Source organism: Dryobates pubescens, chromosome 22 (genome assembly GCF_014839835.1).
Source record: "Dryobates pubescens isolate bDryPub1 chromosome 22, bDryPub1.pri, whole genome shotgun sequence".
Classification (NCBI taxonomy): Eukaryota; Metazoa; Chordata; class Aves; order Piciformes; family Picidae; genus Dryobates; species Dryobates pubescens.
The window spans coordinates 14,823,215-14,843,700 of record NC_071633.1 but is presented as its reverse complement, the minus strand read 5'-3'; the positions used below and the strand labels follow the sequence as shown (position 1 = coordinate 14,843,700).

The 20,486-nt window shown below is 61.8% G+C and overlaps 1 protein-coding gene across 1 annotated transcript in view; it reads right to left on the bottom strand.

Annotated features, from left to right (window-relative positions):
- MYRF (myelin regulatory factor) overlaps nt 1-20,486 on the bottom strand; it is an 84,152-nt gene that overhangs the window by 4,568 nt on the left and 59,098 nt on the right. The window contains 15 exon segments of the mRNA XM_054171968.1: nt 1,310-1,606; nt 3,009-3,170; nt 3,966-4,048; nt 5,427-5,507; nt 6,286-6,354; nt 7,260-7,348; nt 7,652-7,724; nt 8,306-8,466; nt 9,575-9,684; nt 10,298-10,406; nt 11,535-11,735; nt 13,275-13,365; nt 14,317-14,427; nt 15,827-15,903; nt 17,300-17,495. Of these exon segments, the coding sequence (XP_054027943.1) occupies nt 1,310-1,606; nt 3,009-3,170; nt 3,966-4,048; nt 5,427-5,507; nt 6,286-6,354; nt 7,260-7,348; nt 7,652-7,724; nt 8,306-8,466; nt 9,575-9,684; nt 10,298-10,406; nt 11,535-11,735; nt 13,275-13,365; nt 14,317-14,427; nt 15,827-15,903; nt 17,300-17,495 (1,910 nt within the window).

The window sequence follows — 20,486 nt, the reverse complement described above, 5'->3', positions numbered from 1 at the left end:
GGAGGGCAGGGGTGCTGCAGGGAGGGCAGGGGAGCTGCAGGGAGGGCAGGGGTGCTGCAGGGAGGGCAGGGGAGCTGCAGGGAGGGCAGGGGTGCTGCAGAGAGGTCAGTGGTGCTGCAGGGAGGGCAGGGGAGCTGCAGGGAGGGCAGGGGAGCTGCAGAGAGGTCAGTGGTGCTGCAGGGAGGGCAGGGGTGCTGCAGGGAGGGCAGGGGAGCTGCAGGGAGGGCAGGGGAGCTGCAGGGAGGGCAGGGGTGCTGCAGAGAGGTCAGTGGTGCTGCAGGGAGGGCAGGGGAGCTGCAGGGAGGGCAGAGGTGCTGCAGGGAGGGCAGAGGTGCTGCAGAGAGGTCAGTGGTGCTGCAGGGAGGGCAGGGGTGCTGCAGGGAGGGCAGGGGAGCTGCAGGAAGGGCAGGGGAGCTGCAGGAAGGGCAGGGGTGCTGCAGAGAGGTCAGTGGTGCTGCAGGGAGGGCAGGGGTGCTGCAGGGAGGGCAGGGGAGCTGCAGGGAGGGCAGGGGTGCTGCAGGGAGGGCAGGGGAGCTGCAGGGAGGGCAGGGGAGCTGCAGAGAGGTCAGTGGTGCTGCAGGGAGGGCAGGGGAGCTGCAGGGAGGGCAGGGGTGCTGCAGAGAGGTCAGTGGTGCTGCAGGGAGGGCAGGGGAGCTGCAGGGAGGGCAGGGGTGCTGCAGGGAGGGCAGGGGTGCTGCAGGGAGGTCAGTGGTGCTGCAGGGAGGGCAGGGGAGCTGCATGGAGGGCAGGGGAGCTGCAGGGAGGTCAGTGGTGCTGCAGGGAGGGCAGGGGAGCTGCAGGGAGGGCAGGGGAGCTGCAGGGAGGGCAGGGGAGCTGCAGGGAGGGCAGGGGTGCTGCAGGGAGGGCAGGGGAGCTGCAGGGAGGGCAGGGGAGCTGCAGGAAGGTCAGTGGTGCTGCAGGGAGGGCAGGGGAGCTGCAGGGAGGGCAGGGGAGCTGCAGAGAGGTCAGTGGTGCTGCAGGGAGGGCAGGGGTGCTGCAGGGAGGGCAGGGGAGCTGCAGGGAGGGCAGGGGTGCTGCAGGGAGGGCAGGGGTGCTGCAGAGAGGTCAGTGGTGCTGCAGGGAGGGCAGGGGTGCTGCAGGGAGGGCAGGGGAGCTGCAGGGAGGGCAGAGGAGCTGCAGGGAGGGCAGGGGAGCTGCAGGGAGGGCAGGAGAGCTGCAGGGAGGTCAGGGGAGCTGCAGGAAGGTCAGTGGTGCTGCAGGGAGGGCAGGGGTGCTGCAGGGAGGGCAGGGGAGCTGCAGGGAGGTCAGTGGTGCTGCAGGGAGGGCAGGGGAGCAGGGGACCACCTACCAGCCGTGGCAGGGCGATCGCTGCGGGGCCGCTGGCTCTCCGGCTGCCTGGCGCTGCGCTGCCGCCGGCTCAGCCCCAGCGCCGAGCTGCTGCGGGAGAGCGAGAGGGTGGAGATGGACTTGGATTTGGCCTGGATTTGGTGGGTGAAGGGGGAAGAGGGGCTGGCATTGGGGCTGCTGAAGCTCTGAGACCTGTCAGGAGTCTTTGGCCACTTGGGGTAGGAGCTGCCTTTCCCGCTGACGCCCCTGGATTTGCCTTTGATGTTTGTCGCCGGCAGGAGCGAGGTGTGGCTTTGGTCTGGGGAAAGCAAAGGGGAGAGGAAGGTTGGGCTGAGAGGTGAGGGGAGGAGAGGTTCTGAGCTCCAGAGGGAAGAGCTACCAGCTCTGGGTTCATCTTGTCCCTCCCTCCCCTTCTCCAGTGTCACCCACTCTGAGGCTTCCCAGTGCTTGGAGGGACCGGTGGGATCTGGGCAGGAATGGGAAGCTGGAGAAGGCTGTGGGGGGACAAAGTGGGGACACAAAGCCATGCTCAGGTAGGGCATGGTGTCCAAGGCAAGGTTAAGACATGGCTCCAGGGGTGTTACAGCTCTGCTGTGACTGCCTGAGGTGCAGCAGTGATGATGATGATGGTGATGATGGAGCAAGTGACCTTGCAGAAGCCCTGCTTTGGGCAGCCAAGAGGCAGCAGCTCCTGGCTGGTCAGAACCCTGCTCAAAGCAAACAGAGGAATGAGGTCAGGCTGCTGGGGCCAGCCCAGTGTAGCCTCTCATTATTTTCTGCTGGCAAAGCAGACAGCTCCAAAGTCCTTCCACAGCCCCCAGCTACTCCTCAGCACAGAATCCCAGGCTGGGCTGGGTGGGAAGGGACCTTTGAAGCCCATCCAGTCCAACCCCCTGCAGTCAGCAGGGACACAGCAGGCTGCTCAGAGCCCCCCAACCAACCTGAGCTGCAGTGGTGCCAGGGCTGGGGCAGCTCCCAGCTCTCTCTGAGCACCCTGGGACAGGCTCTCACCACCCTCAGGGGCAGAACTCTCTCCCTTCTCTCCAGGCTGAATCTCTCTCTGTTAGTTCCAAGCCATCAGCCCTTGTGCTGGCACAGCAGGCTCTGCTCTGAAGTCTGTCCCTCAGCCTGAAGCACTGAATGGCCACCAGAAGGTCTCCCTGGAGCCTTCTCTTCTCCAGGCTGCCCAAGCCCCAGCTCTCCCAGCCTGGCCTCCCAGCAGAGGGCTTCCAGCCCTCCCACCACTGCTGTGACCTCCTCTGGCCCTGCTCCAACAGCTCCCTGCCTGTGCTGATGATTCCAGAGCTGCCCCTGCTGCCCACCCTGCTGGGGATCAGCCCAGGCCATGGCTGGCTTCTGAGCCAGCTCACCTCCAGCTTTTCACCCCCCAGCACCCCCAAGGCCTTCTCCACAGGGCTGCTCTCCAGCCCTTCACCCCCAGCCTGGCCTGATCCCAGGCTTTGTGCTCACCCAGGTGCACTTGGCCTGGGTGAACCTCATGAGCTTGACCAGTGAAGACCTGGTTGGCCCTGCAGTTGCCTGCTGGAGGAGATCTCAACCCCTGGCAGCAGGCAGGGAGGAAACCAGGCACACTTTGATGGTAGGGGTGAGAGGAGGCTGGGGGCTGTGAGGGGATGCAAGAGTGAGCCAGGGCCTTGGTGCTGTCCCTGCACCTCCTGGCTGCTTGGGCTGGTACTCACCTGTCCGGTTAGTGGCATGAGTGGGGCTGGTCTCAGCCAGGGCAACAGAGGAGGCATTGGTGGGAGCAGCAGAGCAGCAGATAGAGAAACAGGGTGGGCTGAAGCAGGCTAGAAGGCTGTGACCAGGTGAGCTGAAGACTACCCCATGAGTGTCTTCTGTGGCTGCAGGACAAAGAGCAGGGACATGCAGAGTAAGCCAGGGGGAGAGGCAGCTCAGAGGGGCACCACCAAGGGCCCCCAGCAGCCCTTACAGCTGCTGCATCAATAAGGTTGGAGAAGACCTCCAAGATCATAGAATCATTGAATGGTCCAGGCCCAAGGGACCTCCAAAGCTCATCCAGTCCACTCACAGCCACCTGCAGCCTGGCTGCAAACACCTCCAGGCAGGAGGCTTCCACCACCTCCCTGGGCAGCCTGTGCCAGGCTCTCACCACCCTCATGGGGAACAACTTCTTCCTCACAGCCAATCTGGATCTCCCCATTTCTACTTTTGCTCCATTCCCCCCAGTCCTATCCCTCCCTGACACCCTCAGAAGTCCCTCCCCAGCTTTCCTGTACCCCCTGCAGATCCTGGAAGGCCACAATGAGGTCTCCTGGGAGCCTTCTCCTCTCCAGACTGCACAACCCCAACTCCCTCAGCCTGCCCTCACAGCAGAGCAGCTCCAGCCCTCTGCTCATCCTCCTGACACCTTCCAGCCCCTCCAGATCCTTCCTGGCACAGAGGCTCCAGACCTGGCCCCAGAGCTCCAGCTGTGGGCTCAGCAGAGCAGAGCAGAGGGGCAGAATCCCCTCCCTGGCCCTGCTGGCCACACTTCTCTTGCTGCAGCCCAGGCTCTGCTTGGCTCTCTGGGCTGCAAGAGCTCCCTGCTGGCTCCTGTTGAGCTTCTCCTCCCCCAGCACCCTGGGGGGCAGTCCCTGGGGTGCCCCAGGCAGACCCCCTGCCACCCCCTGACCTACCCTGGTGCGGGGGGGTGCTGCTGGCCCCGGCGGAGGCGGCGGTGGATCTCAGCAGCTGGGTTTTGTCCAGGCTTTGGCTTGACCTGCAAAAAGCAGCAGAAGGTGGTGACAGCCTCTGTCAGGGGGGGGAGGGGACACACACAGTGGTGTCACACATGGAGAAGTGGCTGGAGCAGCCAGTGGGGTTGAGGGGAGCGAGTCTGTGGGGCAGGAGAGGAGGAGGCTGAGGAGGAGCAGGAGCTGCGAGGAGCTGGGCAAGGGAAGGCAGGAGGGGGACACTCAAGCTGTGGAGACAGCAAGGAGAATGTCACAGCTGGCAGGGAAGAGTCCCAGCTGGGCCAGAGAGGGACACCAGCAATGCTCCCTTGGTGCTCACAGGGTGTGCCTGGCTGGATTGCCAGCACTCATCTCCAGGGTGGATTTCTGTGCCCTGGTCCTCAGATGCTGAGCCATAAACAGGCTCCAAGTCCTCAGCATTCCTTAAGGTGCTCCTTATCTCAGAGACATTGTTCCTGGCCTTCCTGTCCAGAAACACACAGGGTCCACCCAGCTCCATCCCAGCTGGTTCACTGAAGCTACCCAGACCTGAGCTTAGGACACCACAAGTAGCTCCTGAGGGTAAGGTAGATATGAAAGGGGAGGAGCTGAGGCCACAGCTGGTGTCCTGAGTCCAGTTCTGGGCTCCCCAGTTCCAGAGAGCCTGGGAACTGCTGGAGAGAGCCCAGGGCAGGCTCTGAAGATGCTGAGGGGCCTGGAGCAGCTCTGTGAGCAGCAAAGGCTGAGAGCCCTGGGGCTGTGGAGCCTGCAGAAGAGCAGCCCCAGAGGGCAGCTGAGCAATGCTCAGCAAGAGCTAAAGCAGCTGTGGGGGGCAAGAGGCTGGGGCCAGACTCTGCTGAGTGGTGCCCAGGGCCAGGCCAAGGGGCAGAGGGCACAAAGTGGCAGGCAGGAGGTTGCCTCTGAAGCTGAGGAGAAAGTTGTTTGGGGTGAGGGTGCTGGAGGCCTGGAGCAGGCTGCCCAGAGAGGTTGTGGAGTGTCCTTGTGTGGAGAGCTGGCAACCCCCCCTGGGCACTGTGCTGCTGGGCAAGCTGCTGGGGGTGCCCTGCTGGGGCAGGGGGCTGGGGCTGGCTGAGCTCCAGAGCTCCCTTCCAAGCTCCACCACCCTGGGATTCTGGGATTCATCCCTCCACTCCTTTCAACCTGTCTCCTCCTGCTCTACCTCTAGCACTCAGCTCCTCCTGTGCTCACCTGGCTCCTCAGCCTCCTAACCCTCATTCCCCCTTCCTGCTGGCCTCCATCACCCTTCTCCCTCCTGGCTCCCACCTGCTGCTGGCCCACTGACATCCCTTTGCTTGTCAGCGCTCCTGGAGATTTCTTGGCCTTCTGGGGTGCAGGTGGGAGGAAGAAGAGGAGCTGGAGAGAAGGTGGAGGAACCAAAGAGGGGCAGAAGGAGAGGTCACGTACCGTGGACACAGAGCAACCGGCACCCCAGGGCCCCTGTGCCGGAATAGGGCCAGGAGACAGGCAGTGGGCACAGCAAAGGAGCTGCAGGGGGGTGAGGAGAGGTGGGCAGGAAGGGTGAGATGGTATAGAGCATGAGGAAGACATGGGGGGGAGGAGGGGAGATGAAGGAGGATGAGGAAGACAGTGGGTATGGACAAAGGAGAAAGGCAGCAGTGAAAGGCCAGGTGGGAAGAGGAATGAGTTGATGGATGAGTGGTGGAGCCAGGCCAGGATGGAAGGGAAGAGGACAGGGAAGGAGAGAGAGAAAAAGAGACTCATCATCTGGTGACATGAGCTCCTGGAGGAGTGAAGGGAAGTGTTTAAGAGCAGGCTGGATGAGGCCTCGAGCAACCTGAGCTAGCAGGAGGTGTCCCTGCCCATGGCAGGGGTTGGAACTGGATGGCCTTTAAGGTTCCTTCCAACCCAAGCCATTCCACCTGCAGGCTGGCCAGGCTAGGACCATCCCCTCCCCCCTTTCTGCACACTAGGCACCCTGCCTGCAGAGCCAAACCCTTGCCTAGACCAGCCTGAGCCAGTCCCACTGCACCCAGAGGGATGCTGCTGGGTTAGTGCAGCTGCAGAGGCACCCAAGGGTCATTCCAACCAGCCAGACCAACACCTCCCTTCCTGTGCCTTCTCTGCTCCTCACTTCCTGCTCCAGGATAGCTGACCTGACCTCAGGGCTGGCCCTGGGGATGGGCTGGGTTTGCAGCTTTACTGGCACCATGTTCAGCAACCTCACAGCAGCTGGGGGTGGGTTTTTTGAGCTCCAGGCTCCCCAGGGCACCACATCCCTCCCCCAGAGCCCAGGGGGCCTCACCCATCGATGTCCACCAGGTCCTCTTCGCTGCGCAAGCTCAGCACGTAGAGCGTGGACATGGACACCACACTGCAGGGGAGCAGAGAGGGGCAGCCTGAGGATGGGCAAGGGGCACACTGGGGGGCATGGAGAAGAGTGTGGCCAGCAGGTTGAGGAAGGCTCTCCTCTTCCTCTACTCTGCCCCACTCAGGCCACAGCTGGAGTCCTGCATCCAGTTCTGGGCTCCCCAGCTCAAGAGAGCCTGGGAGCTGCTGGGGAGAGCCCAGGGCAGGCTCTGAAGGTGCTGAGGGGCCTGGAGCAGCTCTGTGAGCAGCAAAGGCTGAGAGCCCTGGGGCTGTGGAGCCTGCAGAAGAGCAGCCCCAGAGGGCAGCTGAGCAATGCTCAGCAAGAGCTAAAGGAGCTGTGGGGGGCAAGAGGCTGGGGCCAGACTCTGCTGAGTGGTGCCCAGGGCCAGGCCAAGGGGCAGAGGGCACAAAGTGGCAGGCAGGAGGTTGCCTCTGAAGCTGAGGAGAAAGTTGTTTGGGGTGAGGGTGCTGGAGGCCTGGAGCAGGCTGCCCAGAGAGGTTGTGGAGTGTCCTTGTGTGGAGAGCTGGCAACCCCCCCTGGGCACTGTGCTGCTGGGCAAGCTGCTGGGGGTGCCCTGCTGGGGCAGGGGGCTGGGGCTGGCTGCTCTCCAGAGCTCCCTTCCAACCCCCTCCATGCTGGGATTCTGGGGGGTTGGAGGGGGTACTGGATGCCTCCTGGGGTCCATGCCATGGAGGGCAGCCAAGCTGATAAGAGGATTGGATGATCTCCAGAGCTCCCTCCCAGCCTCCCCACGCTGGGCTCTGGCATTTGGTGCCACGTCAGGGTTCTGAGCGGCTCCCAAGGGATTTCAGCCCATGGAAGAAGCTGTAGGCCCACAGCCCCTCAGCACACAGCCCAGGGATGGAGAGAGGCAGTGGAGAAGCAGCAGTGCTGGTCTGTGGTCTCACCTGAAGGCCATGATGATGACCAGGGCAATGATGGTGCCCTGCAGGAAGCGCTGGCTGATGCAGGCCTGTTCCGGGACCACCGAGGGGGACTGCAAGAGAAGGAAGCCAAGATTTGGGGTTCTCCTCAGCTCAGAGCTCCACTGCTCTCTGCTCCTTGCACAGATCCCACCCAGCCCATCCCAAGCAAGCCCTGAAGCCCTTCAGAGCAGAAGGCAGCTTAACACCTTCGCTGGGGATGGAGAAGGAGGACGGAGAGGTGATGGACGTGGGAGCAAGGCTGTGTATGGGAGCAAGGCACGTGCTCTCTAGCACATGAGGGCCGTGGAGGTGACCATCCTTGGACAGATCACCTCCTGCCAGGCACCATTGCCCCTCTGGATGTGGTTCTTTACCTTGCTGGCTACTTTGTGGGGCCTCTTTTTGTGGGGCACGCTTCCTGCCCGGCTGAACTGGCTTCCTGTTTGGCTGCGAGGAGGAAGCAGGAACAAGGTTGAGCAAGGCCAGCACCCACAAGCCATTCCCAAGCCAAGCAAAGATGATCCCATGGTCAGGACAGTCACAGCCCCCTGGTCCCTTCATCTGCTTGGAGGCAGCTGCAGTGCTGCACTGGCAGGGGGGGGTTGGACTCGATGGTCTTCAGGGGTCCCTTCCAAGCCCTAACATCCTGTGAGCCTCTGCCTGTTGCCCAAAGAGCCTGGGTCCTGCCCCAGGAGGTGCCTGAGGTGAGCAGGGTCAAGAAGAGGATGTTGGAAGGAGGAGCTAACTCTTTGCCCTTGAGGAAGCCCAATGTGGAGACCTGCTCATAGCAAGCTGGTTCTGGGGGGGGAGCCTCTTGGCATGGGAATGGCCACGGTGCGGTTGGGTTGAGGGGTGGGTTTGATGGTCTCAGAGCTCTTTCCCAACCCACCCCACGTGTCCAGCAGCCTTCTCCCACCCACCTCAGCTCCTTGGGAGGCACCCCCAGGCCACACAACCCCCCAGCAGTCCTCCCCCACCTCCCCTTTCCCCAGCTCACAGAGGGAGATGCCCCTTGTGCCCTGGAGTACCTGAAGGCCCCCGAGCTGACGGTGGACTTCATGCTGTCCAGCCTCTTGAGCTTGGCCAGCTTGTGGCTCCACCTCTCCAGCTCATCAATTCTGGTCTCCAGGTTGTCTGTCAGCTTGCAGAGCTCCTTCACAGCCCCAACGTTCTCCATGAAGATCCTCTCCTGCCAGGGAACAGCAGGGTGGGTGGCCTGCCACAGGGGGGGGACACACACTCCTGCTCCCACCCTGCCTGCTCCTCCATGCCCTGCCCCCACGGTGGGAAGAAGCTCCACAACACCCAGAGCTGGGGGGAGGGAATCATATTGAGGCCAGTTTGGGGCTCCCCAGTTCAGGAGGGTCAGGGATCTGGGCTGGAGAGAGGCCAAGGGAGGGCTGTGAGGATGCTGAAGGGACTGCAGCACTGCCCTGTGAGGAGAGGCTGAGAGCCCTGTGGCTGTTCAGTCTGCAGAGGAGAAGGCTGAGAGGGATCTGATCAATGCCTATCAATAGCTGAGGGCTGGGGGTCAGGAGGGAGGGGACAGGCTCTGCTCAGCTGGGATAGGACAAGGGGCAATGGGTACAGCACAGGAGGTTCCACCTCAAGGCAGTGCTGGAGCCCCCATCCCTGGAGGGGTTTCAGAGCTGTGGTGCTGAGGGCCATGGTTTGGTGGTGCCCTGGCAGTGGTGGAGTCCCCATCCCTGGAGGGGTTTCAGAGCTGTGGTGCTGAGGGCCATGGTTTGGTGGTGCCCTGGCAGTGCTGGGCTGAGGGTTGGAGACTCCCTGACCTTAAAGGCCTTTTCCAACCTAAGCCATTGTGTGACTCTGTGACAGGGTGACAGAGGGGAGAGCTGGCAGCTGTGGGAGGCTCTCCCCTCAAGGTGTGCTGAGGAAGCTGTCCCCTGAAAGCCCAGAACAGCACAGGTTGACCTGGGTCCCAGGGAGGCCAGGGAGCCAAGTGCTCTGGCTTGTCTTGACATGAGCACCTTGCCTTGTCTAGGAGGGAGAGAGGATGATGAAGAGCCTCCCTGCAGGAGGCTGCCCACAGGGAGCCCTTCCTGAGGGAGGTGCTGCCAACTTTCACCAGCCTCCCAGTGCCTCCCTGCTGCTGGCTGCTGGCCACCCAGGGCTGCTCCTGACATCTGCAAGTCTGAGATGCACTCATAGGGGTGCTGTTGGCCTGGAAGCATCCCCCAGGCCTCACAGTTTCCCCTCTCCCATTTCCAGCTCCACCACTCCCTTGAGCCAGGTTCAACAGCATCCTTGCCCTCCCCTTCCTGGCTGCCACCAACCTTGTTCACCACCAGGAAGTTCTCAAGGGTCTTCCCATTGGCAAAGACCAGGTCCCCAGTGTCCTTCACAGCTTCAGGGAGGATCTCCTTGACCTCCTGAGCAATGACACCTGTGTGGAAACAGCAGAGTGGGGCAGGGTGGGCTGGTGCTTGGAGGAACCTGACTGCAGAAGCTCTTGGGGGAGGTGTCACCTCCTCTGCTGCTCTCTCACGAGGGAAGGGTGAAGGAGTTGGTCTCTTCTCCCAAGGAACAAGCAACAGGACAAGAGGAAATGGCCTCAAGTTTTGCCAGGGAGGGTTTAGGTTGGCCATGAGGAACCAGTGGTTGGCCATGAGGAACCAGCTCTTGCCCTTGAGGGTTGCCAAGGCCTGGCCCAGGCTGCCCAGGGCAGTGGTGGAGTCCCCATCCCTGCAGAGCTGTGGTGCTGAGGGCCATGGTTTGGTGGTGCCCTGGCAGTGCTGGGGGAAGGCTTGGAGACTTCAAGGTCTCTTCCAACCCCAGCAATTCCATGATCCCCTGAATTTCCTTGGATGCCTCAGCTCCAGGTGGTGAGAAGCAGCTCCTCTCCTACCCCACCCCTGAGGGTCTGCCCCACACGAGCTGGGGGGCACAGCTACCCCCACAGGCAGGACACTGCCACCCACCCCCTGCCCTGCTGGGAGGTTGCAGCTCATGAGGTGCAGTGCTGCAGCTGCCCCTGGGGTGGGTCCCAGGCACCTCACCTGTCTCAGAGGTGTTGTCCATGCCCACTGTGGCTGCAAACTCAGGCTTGTAGTTGTAGTGCACCAGCCTCATCCTGGAGATCCTCTTCAGCTGCTCTGTGGTGTCCACCTGGGGCCAAGCAGACACAGGGCAAGCCCTAAGCAAGCTGCTGACTCTAGGTCTCCATGGCTGTGACCCTGGAGCAGCAGAAGCTGCTGTGGTTCATGGTCACACCTCCACTAGGCAGCCCTCAGCCCTGCTCAGCCCAGCCCTGGGGACAATGGTTGCAGTGGGGAAGGTCCTTGGGTTGAGAAGCCAGGGGAAGATCAAGTCCTGCTGCACCAGCAGGCACAGGGCAGGCCTCACAGAGATGAGACTTGGTTGCACCCAGCTTGGCTGGGCAGGCAGGTCCAGCTGAGAGGGCTCCAGGGCAGAGCTGAGCCTCTCACCCAGGCTCTGGCAAGCCCAAGTGATGCCTTCACCTCTCCCCAGGTTTCTAACTTCTGTTTCTGCTGCTTCAGGCCAAGATGTGGTGGGCAGGCTGTGTTTGGGACAGACAGGGGCAGGCAGACTTCTGAGGCACGTCCTGGCTTGGATCAGCAGGAGTGTGGTCATGAATGGAGTGATCCCCCTGGGCTGGGCACTGCTGAGGCCACAGCTGGAATCCTGGGCTCAGTTTTGGGCCTCTCATTCCAAGCAGGACATTGAGGAGCTGGAGCAGGGCCAGAGAAGGGCAACCAAGCTGGGGAAGGGTCTGGAGGACAGGGCTGGGGAGGAGCAGCTGAGGGAGCTGGGGGTGATGAGGCTGGAGCAAAGGAGGCTGAGGGGAGAGCTGCTGGCTCTCTGCAGCTCCCTGCAAGGAGCCTGCAGCCAGCTGGGGGTTGGGCTCTTGTGCCAAGCAACAAGTGCCAGGACAAGAGGCAATGGCCTCAAGCTGCCCCAGGGGAGGTTTAGGTTGGCCATGAGGAACAATTTCTTCTCTGCAAGGCTTGCCCAAGCCTGGCCCAGGGCAGCGCTGCAGTCTCCACCCCTAGAGAGGGGTTTCAAAGCTGTGGTGCTGAGGGCCATGGCTGGGTGGCACCCAGGCACTGCTGGCTGAAGGCTTGGGCTCCACCACCTGCCAGGTCTCTTCCAAGCCAAGCCATTCCCTGGTCCTGTGACTCTCATCTCGCTCAGGCTGCCCCCGCGGCCAAGGCTGGGGCAGGCTCGGGAGGACGCTTCCCAACCTCCCCCCACCAAGGCTCCCCTGGCTCTGACCTCCTGGATGTCCTCCTTGACTCGGAGGTCTGAAGGGTGCATCAGTGAGCCCATGACCTTCACGTTGCCATGGACCACCAGGGCCTCGTCAGGCCGGTCGGTGTTGATGCCCACCCGGCCGTGGTGGAAGACGGTGTCGGGCAGCTGCGCCCGCTGCCACAGCACGTCGCTGTCGCTCTCGAACTGCCCGGGGTTGGAGGCCTGGGGAGAGCAGGGGAAGCAGGGTGAAAAGCAGCAGCAGGCAGAGAAGCCTGGGGGTGGTGCTGGGCAGAAGCAGCCCTGAGGTGAAGACGGAAGGAGGATGGCAGGAGAGGCCTCCAAGCCCGTCCCTGCGCGGAGCGGGGGGACTCGGCAGCAGGAGAAGGCATGGGCAGGGGGCTGGGGCTGCTCTGCTGGGAGGGCAGGCTGAGGCAGCTGGGGCTGATCAGCCTGCAGAGGAGAAGGCTCCCAGGAGACCTCATTGTGGCCTTCCAGGATCTGCAGGGGGCTCCAGGAAAGCTGGGGAGGGACTTTTGAGGGTGTCAAGGAGGGATAGGACTCGGGGGGGATGGAGCACAACTAGAAATGGGGAGATGGAGATTGGATGTGAGGAAGAAGTTGTTCCCCAGGAGGGTGGTGAGAGCCTGGCACAGGCTGCCCAGGGAGGTGGTGGAAGCCTCCTGCCTGGAGGTGTTTGCAGCCAGGCTGGAGGTGGCTGTGAGCAACCTGCTGCAGTGTGAGGTGTCCCTGGCCATGGCAGGGGGGTTGGAGCTGGCTGAGCCTTGAGGTCCCTTCCAACCCTGACAATTCTATGGTTCTATGGAACAGAATGACAGCAGTGAGCTCCCAGGCTGCTGGGTGGTGCTGGCCCCGTTAGGGAGGTGGGAAACAGCCACCAGAGAAAGCCTGGCACAAGCAGAAGTGCCCTGATGGCATCTTGCTCCTCAGAAGGGAAATGGGCACAAGGAAGATCTCAGATGGAACTGGGACATGTTCAGCCAGGCAGGAAGCAGGATGGAGCTTTGGGGATGAAGAGCCCAGGTCATGAGATCCTGGCATAGGTGCCCTTGAAGGCCAACCCCCTGCAGTCAGCAGGGACAGCTCCAACCACAGCAGGCTGCTCAGAGCCCCAACCACCCTGAGCTGCAGTGGTGCCAGGGCTGGGGCAGCTCCCAGTTCTCTCTGGGCAGCCTGGGACAGGCTCTCACCACCCTCAGGGGCAAACATTTCTCCCTCCTCTCCTGCCTGAAGCTCCCTCTGTTAGTTCCAAACCATCCTCCCTCATCCTGGCACAACAGACCCTGCTCAAAATCTGTCCCCAGCCTTCTTCTCAGCCTCTTGAAGCACTCAAAGGCCACCAGAAGGTCTCCCTGGAGTCTTCCTGCCCCTGGAGACCTTGTCCCTGCTGCACAGTCCCCAGACCAGTGTTCCCTCACTCCCAGCAGCTCTACCCTGGACACTGGTCCAACCCTTGAAAGAGTTTGACGCCTTCCTTGTCCTCCAAGAGGTTCTTCCATGCTCTGAGGCTGCTCTGAGCAGATGTGGAAAGGCAGGAGCAGACCCCAGGGCACGGGGGGAGGCAGTGACAGCCAAGGGGGTGATGCTCTGGAGAGGGTGGGAAGGGGCTGGGGGAGGGGAAAGCACCGAGGAGCAGAGTGTGGTGGGCTGAAACTGGCACAGGGAGGAGGGTAGGGAAGGTAGGTGCAGGGGGGTGCAGCTGTGGGGGGCGCTGGGGGAGGCTGAGGGAGCAGCAGGACTCACCCTGACGATGATGCGCTCGGAGATGTGGGCTGCCAGCGTGTAGCTCTGGTTCTGGGCATGGGCCTGCAGGGCCACCACCAGCATGAAGTACCTGCCAGGGGGGCACAGAGGGCTGCCTGTCACCCTGCACTGCCCAGGGCCCGCTGCCCACTGCCCAGGAACCTGCCCTTCTGCGGGCCAAGCACCAACCCAGCAGCCTGGGCTGGGCATCTCCCCTCTGCTTGAGATGTGGAGCACAGACCCCAGGCTGACAGATCCCAGGCTGACAGATCCCAGGTTGACAGGATCCCAGATCCCAGGATCCCAGGCTCACAGATCCCAGGCCAACAGGATCCCAGATCCCAGGCTGACAGGATCCCAGATCCCAGGCTGACAGGATCCCAGGCTCACAGATCCCAGGCCAACAGGATCCCAGGATCCCAGATCCCAGGCTCATAGGATCCCAGGCTCACAGGATCCCAGGCTCACAGATCCCAGGCTCACAGATCCCAGATCCCAGGATCCCAGGCTCACAGGATCTCAGATCCCAGGCTCACAGATCCCAGATCCCAGGATCCCAGGCTCACAGGATCTCAGATCCCAGGCTCCCAGGATCCCATATCCCAGATCATAGGCTCCCAGATCCCAGGCTCCCAGAATGTCAGGGGTTGGAAGGGACCTCTGGAGATCATCCAGTCCAACCCCCCTGCCAGAGCAGGAGCAGAGAAGCCAGCACAGGGCACACAGGAACACATCCAGATGGGGCTGGGAAGGCTCCAGAGCAGGAGACTCCACAACCTCTCTGGGCAGCCTGCTCCAGGGCCCTGGGAGCCTCCCAGGGAAGCAGTTCCTCCTCAGACACTGTCTCCAGCCCCTCCTGGAGCTGGGCAGAGCCTTCCAGTGGCCACAGCAGACATCTCCTTCCCTTTGCACAAAGATGACCAACTTAGGAGCTGTCCCAACCGTCCCTCTCCTTCCAGCCCTGCTCCCCAGCCTGGGCACTGGCACACCTGCAGCCCCTGGGTGTCCAGACTGGCCTGGAGAAGGCAGCTCTGCCCCTCACCTCTGGTCTGGGTTGGGTTTGCCTTTCTTCCTCATGTTGTTGGCTGTGGTCTCACTGAAGTGCAGCCTCCCCACGGTGACCTTGGTGACCTGCTCTGGAGGCAGGTTGACCCTGAGGAAGGCAAACCAGAGGGGGGAGTCAGGACAGCCCTGGAAAGGAGGCTCTGTGGGGGGATGGCCAGCTCCTGGCCTCCTCCACCGAGGTAGGGCTGGGCACAGAGCAGAGTGGGGAGTGCAGGGAGAGCAAAACTTGGCTGTAGGAAACAGGGAAGGTGGAAGAAGACCTCCAGCTCAGCCCCTTTCCCACCCCCCTCCTGCTCTTTCTCATTCCCCAGTGGCCTCTTGAATCACAGAACCCCAGACTGGTTTGGGTGGGGAAAGGACCTCTGGGGCTCCTGGGAAAGGATCTTTGGGGCTCCTGGGAAAGGACCTTGGGGGCTCCTGGGAAAGGACCTTTGGGGCTCCTAGGAAAGGACCTTGGGGGCTCCTGGGAAAGGACCTTGGGGGCTCCTGGGAAAGGACCTTTGGGGCTCCTGGGAAAGGACCTTGGGGGCTCCTGGGAAAGGACCTTTGGGGCTCCAGGGAAAGGACCTTTGGGGCTCCTGGGAAAGGACCTTTGGGGCTCCTAGGAAAGGACCTTGGGGGCTCCTGGGAAAGGACCTTGGGGGCTCCTGGGAAAGGACCTTTGGGGCTCCTGGGAAAGGACCTTGGGGGCTCCTGGAAAAGGACCTTTGGGGCTCCTGGAAAAGGACCTCTGGGGCTCCTGGGGAAGGAGCTTTGGGGCTCCTGGAAAAGGACCTTTGGGGCTCCTGGGAAAGGACCTTTGGGGCTCCTGGGAAAGGACCTCTGGGGCTCCTGGAAAAGGACCTCTGGGGCTCCTGGAAAAGGACCTTGGGGGCTCCTAGGAAAGGACCTTTGGGGCTCCTGGAAAAGGACCTTTGGGGCTCCTGGGAAAGGACCTTTGGGGCTCCAGGGAAAGGACCTTTGAGGCTCCTGGGAAAGGACCTCTGGGGCTCCTGGGAAAGGACCTCTGGGGCTCCTGGGAAAGGACCTTTGGGGCTCCTGGAAAAGGACCTCTGGGGCTCCAGGGAAAGGACCTTTGGGGCTCCTGGAAAAGGACCTCTGGGGCTCCAGGAAAAGGACCTCTGGGGCTCCTGGGAAAGGACCTTTGGGGCTCCTGGGAAAGGACCTCTGGGGCTCCTGGGAAAGGACCTCTGGGGCTCCTGGGGAAAGGACCTCTGGGGATCCTGGGAAAGGACCTTTGGGGCTCCTGGGGAAGGAGCTTTGGGGCTCCTGGGGAAGGAGCTTTGGGGCTCATCCAGTCCAACCCTGATGCAGTCAGCAGGGGCAGCCCCAACCCGAGCAGGTTGCTCAGAGCCCCCAACCAAGCTGACCTGCAGTGGGGCCAGGGCTGGGGCATCTCCCAGCTCTCTGGGCAGCCTGGGCCAGCATCCCAGGCCCCCCAGGCAGCAGTGGCAGTGCCACCACTTGCCCAGCATGGCCAGACTCACGTGACAGGGTTGAAGGGCCGCTTGCTGCGGTCAGACTGGGACTGCTCGATGTTGATGGACTGGTTCAAGGCCTCTAGCTGGAGAAACAAGAGAGTTGGATGTGTGACAGAGAGTAGGCAGCTGAGACCTTCCCCCTTCCCCCCTCCTTGACCCCAGCCCTCCTGTGCCTCAGTGGAGCTGCCCCTGCAGCCTCCCAGCTGTGGTCCCTGTCCCAGCCCGGCTGCCTCCCTTGGTGGGAGGTGGGTGAGGGTGAAAGGATCTTCTCAAAGTGCCTCTGGAATCAGAGATGGACAAGAGGCAGCCCTGGAGACACCCAGGCAGCATCTCCTGATTCAGGATCTGTCTTGTTCTGGCCTTCAGCTCTCTCCTGAATGCTCCTCTATGATGCACCACATGAATATCATACAATGACCAGGTTGGAAAAGACCTCAGAGATCATCAAGTCCAACTTAGTACCCAGCACCCAACACCTCCTGACAGCTAAACCATGGCTCCAAGGGCCACAGCCAAGCCTTCCCTGAACACTGGAGCAGGCTCCCCAGAGAGGTTGTGGAGTCTCCTTCTCTGGAGGCTTCCCAGCCCCATCTGAATGTGTTCCTGTGTGCCCTGTGCTGGCTTCTATGCTCCTGCTCTGGCAGGGGGGTTGGACTCAGTGATCTTCAGAGGTCCCTTCCAACCCCTTAACTCCACCACCTCCCTGGGCAGCACATTCCCATGGCCAATCTCTCTTGCTGGGAAGAACTTTCTCCTCACCCCCTGCCTAAGCCTTCCCTGGCACAGCTTGAGACTGTGTCCTGTTGTTCTGGTGCTGGGTGCCTGGGAGAAGAGACCAACCCCCCCCTGGCTACAACCTCCCTTCAGGGAGTTGTAGAGAGCAAGAAGGTCTCCCCTGAGCCTCCTCTTCTGCAGGCTAAGCAACCCCAGCTCCCTCAGCCTCTCCTCACAGGGCTGTGCTGCAGAGCCCTCCCCAGCCTGGTGCTGCAGACCCCTCCCCAGCCTGGTGCTGCAGACCCCCCCAGCCTGGTGCTGCAGACCCCTCCCCAGCCTGGTGCTGCAGACCCCTCCCCAGCCTGGTGCTGCAGACCTCTCCCCAGCCTGGTGCTGCAGACCTCTCCCCAGCCTGGTGCTGCAGAGCCCTCCCCAGCCTGGTGCTGCAGACCCCTCCCCAGCCTGGTGCTGCAGACCTCTCCCCAGCCTGGTGCTGCAGACCCCTCCCCAGCCTGGTGCTGCAGACCTCTCCCCAGCCTGGTGCTGCAGAGCCCTCCCCAGCCTGGTGCTGCAGAGCCCTCCCCAGCCTGGTGCTGCAGACCCCCCCAGCCTGGTGCTGCAGACCCCCCCAGCCTGGTGCTGCAGACCCCTCCCCAGCCTCACTGCCCTCCTCTGGACCCCCTCCAGCGCCTCAGTGCCCCACAGCTGTGGCGCTGCCCGGCCCCATCCCCACCTCTCCCCGCCGGCCCCTCAGCTCCTGCTTGCCTTCACTCCGTGCAGCTTCAGGTAGAAGCACTCTAAGGGTTTCAGGCCCTCTGGGGTCTTCACATACTTGGGGTCCCCCAGCATGCCAATGTAGACAGTGACCTGGAAGTGGTTCTTCTTCTGGCAGACGAAGGCGTCGTCGCCCACCGAGAAGTTGAAGCCCTTGTCGGCGTCGACGCGGTAGGTCAGCATGGGGCTGGGGGGGAAGGCAGCAGGGGTGAGAAGGCAGCCCCCTGCACACACTGGGCAGGTCACCCCCTCTCTGGCACTGCTGGCTGAAGGCTTGGGCTCCACCACCTGCCAGGTCTCTTCCAAGCCAAGCCATTCCCTGGTCCTGTGACTCTCATCTCGCTCAGGCTGCCCCCGCGGCCAAGGCTGGGGCAGGCTCGGGAGGACGCTTCCCAACCTCCCCCCCCCAAGGCTCCCCTGGCTCTGACCTCCTGGATGTCCTCCTTGACTAGGAGGTCTGAAGGGTGCATCAGTGAGCCCATGACCTTCCTGTTGCCATGAGCCACCAGGGCTTCCTCAGGCTGCTCTGTGTTGATGCCCCCCCGGCCGCAGTGCAACGCAGCCTTCCCCATCACCAGCCAGCCACACACAGCAGGGGGGAGGGATCCTCACCACCCAGCACTTACAGTCACAGAACTGTCAGGGACCTCAAGGCTCAGCCAGCTCCAACCCCCTGCCATGGCCAGGGACACCTCACACCACAGCAGGTTGCCCACAGCCACCTCCAGCCTGGCTGCAAACACCTCCAGGCAGGAGGCTTCCACCACCTCCCTGGGCAGCCTGTGCCAGGCTCTCACCACCCTCATGGGCAACAACTTCTTCCTCACAGCCAATCTCCATCTCCCCACTTCTAGTTTTGCTCCATCCCCCCCAGTCCTATCCCTCCCTGACACCCTCAAAAGTCCCTCCCCAGCTTTCCTGTAGCCCCCTGCAGATCCTGGAAGGCCACAATGAGGTCTCCTGGGAGCCTTCTCCTCTCCAGACTGAGCAGCCCCAACTGCCTCAGTCTGAAAGGGTCCCAGAACACTCTGCTCCTGTGGGAAGGGCTGTTCCCCACGTGGGGGAATTTGTGGATGGAAGCAGTTTGGATCCTTCCCTCAAAACCCATGCTGCTCCCCCGCTTCACATGTCCACCTGGGGGCAGTTTTGGGGGCCCTCCCTCCAAGAAGGACATTGAGGGGCTGGAGCAGGTCTAGAGAAGGACAATGAAGCTGGGGAAGGGCCTGGAGAACAAGAAGGAGGAGGAGGAGGAGAGGAAGGGTAAGGAGAACAAGGGAAAGGGTCTGGAGTATAATGAAGAAAAGAAGAAGTGGGATGGAGAAGGAGAATGAGGAGAAGGTGGTTGTGGAGTACAAGAAAGAAGAGGACAAGAAGAGGGAGGAGAAGGAAAAGGAGAATAAGAGAAAGAGAAGGGTTTGAAGAACTTCTGAGGAGTGCTTGAGGGCCCTGGAGTTGTTCAGCCTGGAGAAAAGGACACTGAAGGGAGACCTTCTGTCTCCCCACAGCTCCCTGCAAGGAGGCTGGAGCCAGCTCTTGGTCTCTTGTGCCAAGGAACAAGTGACCAGGACAAGAGGAAACAGCCTCAGGTTGCCCCAGGGGAGGTTTAGGTTGGCCATGAGGAACAATTTCTTGCCCTTGAGGGTAGTCAAGGCCTGAGCCAGGCTGTCCAGGGTGGAGTCTCCATCTCTGGAGGGGTTTCAGTGGAGCTGTGGTGCTGAGGGCCATGGCTTGGTGGTGCCTTGGCAGTGCTGGGGGAAGGCTTGGGCTCCATCACCTTCAAGGGGTTTTGCAGCTTCAGCAGTGCTCTGCTTCTCAGCTCCCATCCTGCCCAAAGCCTGGGGCAGAGCCCTGAATGCTGCTCACTGGGAGGATGAGCTCAGGCTGACACTGCAGGGGGCTAGGGGGGGGATTGTCCCACACCTCCTCTTCACCCATCCCATCCCTCCACTGGTCCTGCTCCAGCTGGGGCCACCTTCATGGCAGATTCCTGCTGAAATCACAACCACCTGCTTCCCAGGGCAGCTCCAGAGGGGGAGCAGGAGGGGAAGGAGGGGGAGAAGGAGGAGGAGGAGGAGAAGGAGAATGAGGAGGAGGAGAAGGAGGAGTAGGGGGCCCTTGCAGCCCGATGAACACACACCAGCTGGGAAGGTTTAATCTACATCTCCTTAATGGGCTGGTTACCATGGCAACAAGGCAACTATGTGGCCTTTGCATCAAGCCTCCTTTCTCTCACCATCCAAACCCCCTGAGCTGGGCTGGTGGGCCCCCAGGGTGTTGCCTACCCTCTGGGGAGGGGGGTGAGGAGGGAAGGAGATGCTTCTCATCACACCTTCCCACCCAGCACTTGTAGCAGATCATCTGAAGCTCAGTGTCTGTGATGAAAGACCTCTGGCTGAGGTGAAGGGGAGCTCAGCCTCCCCTTGGACATCAGCCTTCAGCCTTCCACCAAAGCAAAGCTTTTGGGGACTTTGGACTTCCATCTTAATAAAGATGGATGGGTGGATGGGTGGATGGATGGATGGATGGATGGATGGATGGATGGATGGATACAGCCCAGAGCAATGGAAAAGGAGGTGGACAGACTTGACAGGGATGGATGAGGCTGACCTCAGCAGACTCTGACAAGCAGGAGACATGGAAGACCTGCAGGAGAGCAGCCCCAGAGGGCAGCTGAGCAATGCTCAGCAAGAGCTAAAGGAGCTGTGGGGGGGCAAGAGGCTGGGGCCAGACTCTGCTGAGTGGTGCCCAGGGCCAGGCCAAGGGGCAGAGGGCACAAAGTGGCAGGCAGGAGGTTGCCTCTGAAGCTGAGGAGAAAGTTGTTTGGGGTGAGGGTGCTGGAGGCCTGGAGCAGGCTGCCCAGAGAGGTTGTGGAGTGTCCTTGTGTGGAGAGCTGGCAACCCCCCCTGGGCACTGTGCTGCTGGGCAAGCTGCTGGGGGTGCCCTGCTGGGGCAGGGGGCTTGGGCTGGGTGGTCTCCAGAGCTCCCTTACAACCCCTCCATGCTGGGGTTGTGTGTGAGTCTGTGGTGTCCTCTCCTTTCTTCTGTGGACAAAGCCATTCTCCTCCCCCACACACTTGAGGCAGACTAACCCCAGTGGGCATTTCCAGGCAGCCATGAACAGTCTGGGGTGGCCAGGAGCACCTCCTCCTGTCTTGCACCCAAGGGACTGGAGCTGCCA